Raw genomic sequence first — 8,909 nt, forward strand, 5'->3', positions numbered from 1 at the left:
TCCTTCCATCTCCTCAGCCCCACAGGGACCACTGGATTTCCTCATCCCGGCCTCATCTGCCTATGCCCTAGCCTCAGAACATGCCCACCTGAGAGCCCTTCTAAGGACCTCTGCACCCAACCTTGGGCTTCTGATGTAGCTATTGAATAGATATCTTGCCCTCTAGTTCTGGCCAACAAGCAAAGACTGAATTTGTCCATTGATGAGGTTTTTGAAGCTGGGCTTTAGGCTTTCTGTAGTAGCTAGTAGGGGTTGCAAATTCCTTTGTAGAGAAGCTGTCGCCAAAGAGCTCCTGTCAGTGTGTGCTTTGCAAACTCCCCACACTAGGCCCTGTACCGCCATTGCTAAGCTTCATTCTGAGCCTACCGATCCCTCAGTATGGCTGTCATTCCAGGGGGACCTGCAAAAACCAGCATGGACCCCCCAGGTGTAGCATAATTAATAAAAATCCAGAGACAGATATTGGGGTTCAACCTGAAGGTCAGAATAGCAAAACAGTCAGCCCCTGGCTCTTACCTCTACCTCAGTCTGAAATGGCGGTCCTGCCTCCAGGAATCTCAGATTGAGTCTGTGCGTGAGAGATGTCTCCTCCTGTCTTATATTCCTCTCTAGGGCGGGGACTAAAGGCATGCAGCCAGTTTCTATGGCAAACAAGTGTGACTACTGAGATTAAAGGTATATGTCACCACTGTAAGGTCTATAGGGCTGACCAGTGGGGCTGTTTTACTCTTTGATCTTCAGGCAAGCTTTATTTATTAAAATATAAATATCACTACACCCAGTATCCTATCCTACCTCCCTACCGGGTACGAGTGTTCAAGGCCACCAGATTTGGGCTACAGTGGCCTTGGAGGAACTGGCTGTTTGGTTGCTAGTGAGCGTGGATCAGGCATTGTGGAAGTGAGAATGAACCAATTTGGCCAGGAAGTGGCCCTTTCTTTCCATACACACCCAGGTCTTGATTCCCTGGGCAGGGCTTGGGGGACAGTGAGGTGCAGGGTGGGGTGAGGGGTGGGGTTAGGCAACCTCTTCCCTCCCGTATCCCCACTCAGTTTTTGCAGCCACGGGCCTGGTGTACAGTTACTTCCTGGGGATTGAAACATTCCTCCTGGATGGAGGAGGGAAGCACTTAAGGCTCAAGAAGCAAAGGAAATTTGCATCTTGCCGAGAGCAGGAAAGCTTAAAGATTCACATGCGCCCTCCCCAAAGGCTATCTAATCAGGAGCCAACTGCTGGGAGAGAGGAGGCTTGGGAACAAGTCCAGTGATTCAGCTTTCATGAGCTGTCACCTACACTGTGGTGGGCTTTTCAGTGATACAACTTCAAGAGAGTCGTGCTCTTACATGCTTCAATACGTAACCCCAATAAACCCATGGGGTCACCAGCTCAATTTCAGTGGCATTCTTGGGTCTATCGCGAGTGTCCTATCTCAGCAGAGAGATCCCCTGGTCTTCCCCTGGGTCCTGGGCCTTCAGGCTCCCAGCAGGGCAGCCTTGATGTCCTTCTTGTCCACTGGGGAAAGTCACAGGACTTCAAATGTACTTAAACACACCTCTTTCCTTTTAGACCATTCAGTCTAGTCTGACCCAAGACAACGGTGACCCCATCAGTCCAGGCTTAGCCAAGCACTTGTCTGAGGGGCCTCAAATATACTCTTGATTTCAGGGTTTGCACAGGGTCTCTAGCTCAAAGAACTACCCCAGCACACAGAAGCCCCTCCCCTACTCGAAGAGCCTCCCTCTCCAGAAATCCAGAAATCTCAAACACAGATGGACAGACAGATAGACAGACTGACACACACGTAGGTGCGCGCGCGCGCGCTCCAGTGCTCCAATCTGGAGATGGTTTACAGTCTGGCGTACTCGTTGGTGAGTGCACCCCGCCCCTGGTTCAAATCTAGGGACTTGGCCAATTTTCTAAAGGACTGGAAAGGCTACACAGTGGGCGCGGTTCCTTTAAGGGCAGGGGGCGTGTGTGGGTCGCTCCGCCCCTCCCCGGCTGTCCTCCGTCCTTAAAGGGGCCGTGCCCCAGGGGCCGCAGAGTGACGCTGGTGGAGGGTGCCTGCCTGATCTATCCGCTGCCAGGGGCAGGCGGTACGGCGCACTATGTACACCATCACCAAGGGGCCCAGCAAGCTGGTCGCGCAGCGCCGCACAGGTGCGCAGGGCGGGCGGGCAGGCGGGACGTCCTGACCGCTGAGCCGCGGCGGCTGACGCGCCCTCCGCCCGGCCCGCAGGTCCCACGCAGCAGCAGGTAGAGAGCAGGCTCGGCGAGCTCCTGAAATGCCGGCAGCCCGTGCCGCCGACCGCGCTACACACGCGCGAGCAGCCCTCGGTGCAGCCTCAGGGACCCTGGCCCCTGGCAAGGTGAGCGGGGCCGCCCGGCATGAGGGTGACCTTGGAGAAGGTTGCTGGGGACCACGCGTCCTGGCGGGCAGGGGGCGGGGCGCAAGCGGCTCACTGGCTACTCGGGGGCCCGGCTGGCCTGCGTGGACCCTGGTGGCCACGTGGGGCCTTGCCGGCTTCCAGTCTGTCAAGGACCGCAGGTACCCAAGACCGAGAAACCTGGCGACCTTGGGTCGCTAACTTGGACCCCTTAGGAAGCGGTTGAGGTCAAAGTTGGGAAAGTTGCCCAAGGCTCTGGCCCTCAAGGTCTTCAGGCCCTGTCCTTGCAGAAAAAGTGCACGTGTTCCACCGCTGGCCTTATCAGAGTCCCTGCCCTTCATTGACACCCTAGGAGCACTGGAACCCTCCTCCCCAGCAGGTGCCAGGACCTGTCAGATGGAACAGTCAGTTTCCTGACTTTCCCAACCAGAAATGTGCCTAGGGTCCCAGGGAAGCTCAGCCCTGGCTACGTTGGATTTCAGCTACTGTGACTTGGAAGTGATCCCACTCCTTCAAGGCTGAACCTTATACTTCTTTGGCTTAATTTACTGTTTCCTGTGCCTCTTGATCTCTGCAGGCATATAGGCTTTTGGGCTCAAGATTCTGGTATAGGTAGCATGTGACCAAGGACCCTAGGCTCTCACAGGGAACCCAAGTTGAGGGTAATCTGTAAGGAGGCCAAGACTTAGACTAGCCTCTGTTGGAGAGTCCCTGTGATTGGATTTACCGCTCTTTTTTTGTTTTGTTTTGTTTTTTGTTTTTCAAGACAGGGTTTCTCTGTAGCTTTGGAGCCTGTCCTGAAACTAGCTCTTGTAGACCTGGCTGGCCTCGAACTCACAGAGATCCACCTGCCTCTGCCTCCCAAGTGCTGGGATTAAAGGCCACCGCTGCCCTGGGTCTACCGCTCTTCTCTGTCAGCTCCTGGGTTTCAGATACCATAGGTGGGAGATGCCTGTGTGGACTGTGTTTGCTGTTCTGGTAGAGCGAGGTGAGGGCTTCCTGCTAGAGAAGCATGGTGGTGACTCTGCTTCTCATAGTGAATGTTGAGTTCTCACCCAGAAATCTGTCCTGGGAACGGGATGAGCAGGGCCTAGGGGCTTCTTGATAATAGTTTACGTCCTCCTTGCCCTAGTCTGTGGGAGGACTCTGGTGATGGAGAGGTGTGACCTCGAAGTGGTCCCCCAAGCTGGAGTAGCCTTGATGACCAGCTCATCTGTTATCTGGGAAACGCCTTTTAAGTCCTCATTGTTGAGGGACAGCAAGGACAGGCTTGTGGCAATGTTGGCGTGGTGTCCAGGAGTAGGACAAGGTAGTGACATTCTCCACAACTCTAAGGGACACCACACTGGCTATTTACTCTACGCAGGAAGCTAAACTGGTGTGGAGGCCTGGAGGCACTGGTCAGCTGCCAGCTAGAGCCCCTGGAGCCTGAGGGACATTGACTCCAAGAACTTCTGGGCTCTGGGAGCTGAGGAGACAGGGCAAGGTGTCCTTCCTATTTCCTCTAAGGTTGCTGGGTAACTGCCCCTTCCTGTTCCCTGATAATGTCCAGCTCCTATAGGGCTTCCAAAGTAAATCCACATCTAACCCTGTATCATTCTAAGGCCATCAAAATCGCCTCTGTCCACCATCTTCCCTGTCTTGTCTTCCGGGAAGCCTCAGCTACCGTCTCTCTCTGACCAACTCTAGGAGGAAAGAACATGGGAGGCCCTGGTCATCCTCCTGCTGGCATGTGACGAAATCTCAAATCTTTCAACCCACTCAATGGTTGGGTATGCGTGCTGCCCATGATGATAGCCAGGAGGTGGGGACCTCTGACATAGTCTTTCTCCTGGCAAGAGACAGATGGGAGAGACTCCAGATGAGATCATGTGATTGACCACCTGCTCCCCAGAAGCAGGTGAAGGAATGTTCAGGGAGCAGTCGACAGAAGAGAATTGGGGCTGAGGCAAAGTTATAAGCATTGGGGACAGGTACTGCTAAATCTTGAAACTGATCCTCTTCATTGTGTGACACAGGCAGGAAGTTTCTTTTCCCAGACTGAAAAATGGGTGACCAGTCGGTCACCTTGAGGGGGTAGGCGAGTGCATGAGAGGTCTGCAGGGCACTACGGCCTGGCTGTGCAGTCAGTGTCCCCAGGAGTGGTTACAGGTGCACTCTGGGACTGGTGCCCTTTCCCCTACAGAGCCCTGTCTTACATAACTGTGACCTCCAAGCAGGGGCGGGGAAGGGCTTAGCTTTGGGTTTGGAGTCCTTGCCCTCTGGGGCCCCATTGCAGCTCCAGGGCCACCAGCCTGATCCATTACTATTCACAGCCTCTGGCTGGGATTTCCTTCTTTTAAGAATCCCTGTAAGCCACAGCTAGGCGTGGTAGTCCACACCTACCTGCACCCTAGCCTCAGCGAGGCGTGGTATTCCACACCTACCTGTGTCCTGATACTTAGGGCGATTTCTGTAAGTCTAGACCCTGCTGCAACAAAATGAAAACAGACGTGTAAAAAGTACCTGTGTCCAGCCCTCATGCCTTCATCAAGTGTGAACCCTTTTGGGGTGTAGGTGGTTGCAGGCAAGGGGGGATTTCCATTAAGAATGCCTTTATGCCCTCTGGTTCACCTCAGGTACCCTATGGGTCTGGAAGGAGTCCTGCCTCCTTGTGGTCCCCACCTGCACATCTAAGATTTTCTGTAGCCTCCAGACCCTGCCAGCCCTGGGGCTGGCAGGACCCTGTGCCCCTCAAGAACCTCCTCTTTATTTTAGTGCCCCTCTCACCTGAGGAGGAACCCAGAGCGGCGTGGGCCACCTGAGCCCAGGAAGGCGAGCAGGCCTACCGGGACCGCGAGTGCCTGGCGGAGTGGCAAGTGCAGCCCAGGACTCCGGCTCCCACCTCCTACTGTAGGTGCGGCCCCATTCCCCCCATGGCCCCATCCCAGGCTTCATGAGCACAGGGCTTGGCCAGTTGCCACCAGCCAGCCAACTGCCATGGCACATTCCTGCCCTAACCTGGGCCTGCATGGCTGGGCTGGGCTCAGCTGCCCCTCCTCCCTGAATGTAGATTACAGCACAGGGTTATGGGGGGACAGCTCATTCAAGTTGCCCTTTTTTGCTAGCCTTGAGGAGTGGGCCAGGCTTAAGGTCATGTTGTTCCCACTCAGTGACCTCCCTCCCCAGCATTCTGTGCTCACCGCCCTGGGGCCTGGGGGCAGCCAGGGAGAGGGAAGGGCAAATGCTGACCCCTCTTTGTTCAGTTTGTTTTCCAACAGTGGGGGTGTCATTGCAGTGACTGGGGTTGTGGGGCATCTCTAGGAGGAGGGGGTGTCTGTGCCGAGTGGGTGGGGACAGGCTAGAGTTCTGATTAGGCAGAGGTTGGAGCCTTGCTCCTGGAAGCCTGCCTAGCTGGGAGTTTGGGAATGTGGAGGAGTACTCTGAGGGAGCCTGCCAGAGGTCTGGCTAGAGAGCTGAGGCACTTTCTGACTTACAGTCACTCAGCCTTCCCTGGGTGCAGCGCGACAGATGTGAGCTGAGCTGGAGAAAGCTCAGAGTCTGTAGCAAGCAGGCCTTGTCCCTCAGCAGCGAAGGGCAGCTGCTGTGTGGTTAAGGAAGGGTCTAGCTTGGGTCTGTGCCTGTGCAGGTGCAGTGGGTATGTGCTGAAGCTGCTCTTGAACTCTTCAGAGTCGCTTCTGGTGCTGGCTGTGCCGACTGTATCTCTCTCTTACCCTCCCACAGTCCAGGGCCGAGGCTTGTGTTCAATCGAGTGAATGGCCGGCGGCCCCTCACCACATCTCCATCCCTCGAGGGAACCCAAGAGACCTACACACTGGCCCACGAAGAGAACGTCCGATTTGTGTCTGAAGGTAGTAAGGGACTGGGGGTATGGCTCAGGCCACAGAATCCCAGCAGTGTGGCCCTGTCTCTGCCCTGTCCTTCCCCACTATAGCCTGCCTCTTAACAGCCCAAGGGACGGACTTTTCTTTGGCTTTCTACCTGGTCATGTCCATTCCTCGAGCTGGGCTGGCGTCCAAGGTGGCCATCAGGTTCTGGGGTGGTAGGGATACCGGGGGCCTGGTTCATTCTAACTGTCCTTCACCCGCAGCCTGGCAGCAGGTAGAGCAACAGCTGGATGGCAGCCCTGCTGATGAGAGCGGCCCACGGCCTGTGCAGTATGTAGAGAACACTCCTGATCCCCGGCTGCAGAGTGAGCCTTCCCCCACGCCCTGTATCCCCACAAATCCCCTGGCCTCGACCTCTCCACCAGGTTCTAACCCTAGCGGGTTGGGGAGGGAAGACTTGGGCCAGACTCCCCCATTTTCCATTGAGTGCTATGCTTGGAATCCAGGGTAGATGCTGTGGTCGGCTAGAGGGCAGAGGTACCGCCGGCTTAGGAAGCATCACTACTGCCCAGCCTTTCTTCTACCCACAGACTTTGTACCTATCGACCTGGATGAGTGGTGGGCACAGCAGTTCCTGGCTAGGATCACCAACTGTTCCTAACGCCTGTCCAGGAAGGAATGCTGCCATAGTGGACCCTTTGCCCAAAGAGGACCATGGTGCGCTGGTCCACCTTGTGGCCTGGCTGGGTACCGGCCACACCTGAAGTGCCAACATTTGGACTTTTGCACCTGTCGTTCCTTTGGCTTGGCTGTCTCAAGTTGCCAGAGCCAGAGGCCAAACCTGTCTAACCTCAGTCCTGCTCACTATGCCCAGGGACCAGCCCCTGGGACTGGCAGGGAGGAGCCCAGGCTAATAAAGTTGAAAAACTGCCCTTGAGAGTGTCGGTGCCTGGGGAAGCCAGGGGGATGTGTGTTGGGTCATGTGTCTACTTCTCTCGTTCTCAGCCTCAGACTCTGTGCTGCTGAGAATTGAACTCAGGCTTTATGCACGCGAGGTCTGTGTTCTACCACTGGCCTACATTCCCAGCCTTCTGCTTACTTCTATGTCTTCCTCTTCCTTTGTCTTTTTTCTTTTCTTTTTTTGGTTTTATTTTGTTTTTTTGTTTGTTTGTTTGTTTTGTTTTTCAAGACAGGTTTCTCTGTAGCTTCTGAGCCTGTCCTGGAACTCACTCTGTAGACCAGGCTGGCCTTGAACTCACAGAGATCCGCCTGCCTCTGCCTCCCGAGTGCTGGGGTTTTTTGTTTGTTCTTCCTCCTCCTCTTCCTCCTCCTTCTTTTTGAAACATGGTCTCGATATGTAATCTAAAGACATGTGCCACAAGTCTAGAACTTTTGCTCCTCCTGCCTCCCCAGTAGCTGGGATTATAGACTGGGTGTCAGCATCCCCTTGTAATCCCATCTCTTTACTCTTGGGAGTAAGTAGCAGGAGTTACAGTTTTGTCCAGCTCTCCTTTGCTTTGTTTGTTTGTTTTTATTCTTGATATAGGTGGCTGGCCTGGAACTCACAACTGCTGGGATTAAAGGCATGCCCCATCATGCTGGGCTTAACCAGGGTGATGGGGCCCTTGACCAGCTCACTTTGGAAGTATGTAGACCCAAGCTATCCCATCTGACTCTATTACCTCTTTTTGGCAATTGGCAGACACCAAAATCAGACACCAAAGTCAGGTGATGCTGGTTATGGGTACAGGGGTGCGTTTTTGTTTGTTTGTTTGTTTGTTTATTTTTCTGCCAAGAAAAGAATTAAATAGCAGGAAAGGAGTGTTACCAGAAATCTTGGTGATACCTGGTCTCCTCTTGGGGTTCTTAGCTTCATTAATATTAGAATCTAAGAGGTCAGGCAGGCCAGGCAGTGATGGCACTCACCTTTAATCCCAGCTCTGGAGGCAGAGGCAGATGAATCTCTGTGAGTTCAAGGCCAGCCTGGTCTACAATAGGTTCCAAAGCTACTGAGAAACCCTGTCTCAAAAAACAAAACAAAACAACAAACAAAAAAGAGGTCAGGCAGGAGGATTTCTGTGAATCTGCAGCCAGTCTGGTCCCTTAAAGTGAGCTCCAGGACAGCCAGGACTACATAGAGAGAACTTGTCTTAAAAAAAAAATAATGGCCACCAGCAGAAGCTTAAGAACAAAGAAGGGTTTGAGAATGTATTAGCTTTTAGAAGAAAAACCCCAGGGCAGGCAAGCTGTAAATAAATCTCTGAACTGCAGGGAAGGGAGGAGGAGAAGGAAGAACAAAAGCTTTGCTGTAGCAGATAAGGCAGAGAAGGTCAGCCACTGGCCTCTGCAGGTCGAGGTGGCCCAGGCCTTTAATCCCTGAATTCCAGAGACTGACACTAAGTTCAAAGCTAGCCTGGTCTATATAGCAAGTTCTAGGACAGCCAATATTATATAGATTCTGTCTCAAAAAAGTTGAAAAAGAACAAGGAACCCAACACATTAGTTGAGTTTTAGAAACATAGAAGGCTGAGCCAAGCCTCACACTGGCTTGGCCGGTACAGACTGCACTAGGGCACAGGGATTCTAAAAAGGAAGAAATAGCACTTTATTGTAAGGTGAATTCTAGGGGTGATTCCCTCCCTAGCCAGGTTCCTAACACAGGATTAATTAACCCTTAAGGGGTAGACTAGGGCATGTC

The 8,909-nt window shown here is 53.6% G+C and overlaps 1 protein-coding gene across 6 annotated transcripts; it reads left to right on the plus strand.

The window, feature by feature from the left end:
• The first annotated feature begins 1,998 nt into the window (after positions 1–1,998).
• On the plus strand, positions 1,999–7,143 carry Mcrip2 (MAPK regulated corepressor interacting protein 2). Of its 6 annotated transcripts, none has more exons than XR_015738911.1 (6): positions 1,999–2,157; positions 2,237–2,366; positions 5,142–5,276; positions 6,108–6,229; positions 6,469–6,576; positions 6,802–7,143. XR_015738911.1 is itself a non-coding variant. In XM_087910748.1 (6 exons), exons 2-5 carry the CDS (start codon positions 2,283–2,285, stop codon positions 6,515–6,517), a joined length of 390 nt encoding a protein of 129 aa, XP_087766874.1. In that variant the 5' UTR covers positions 1,999–2,157; positions 2,237–2,282; the 3' UTR covers positions 6,518–6,541; positions 6,802–7,143. The 6 variants fall into 6 exon arrangements, 5 of the variants coding, with proteins under 5 accessions (XP_087766874.1, XP_085550928.1, XP_087766873.1 ...); XM_087910748.1 differs by having other exon boundaries at positions 6,469–6,541; XM_048436104.3 differs by having other exon boundaries at positions 2,000–2,157; positions 5,142–5,242; positions 6,108–6,235; positions 6,475–6,576.
• The last annotated feature ends 1,766 nt before the right edge of the window (positions 7,144–8,909 follow it).

The sequence above is a fragment of the Myodes glareolus genome, chromosome 9 (assembly GCF_982192425.1).
Source record: "Myodes glareolus chromosome 9, mMyoGla1.1, whole genome shotgun sequence".
NCBI lineage: Eukaryota > Metazoa > Chordata > Mammalia > Rodentia > Cricetidae > Myodes > Myodes glareolus.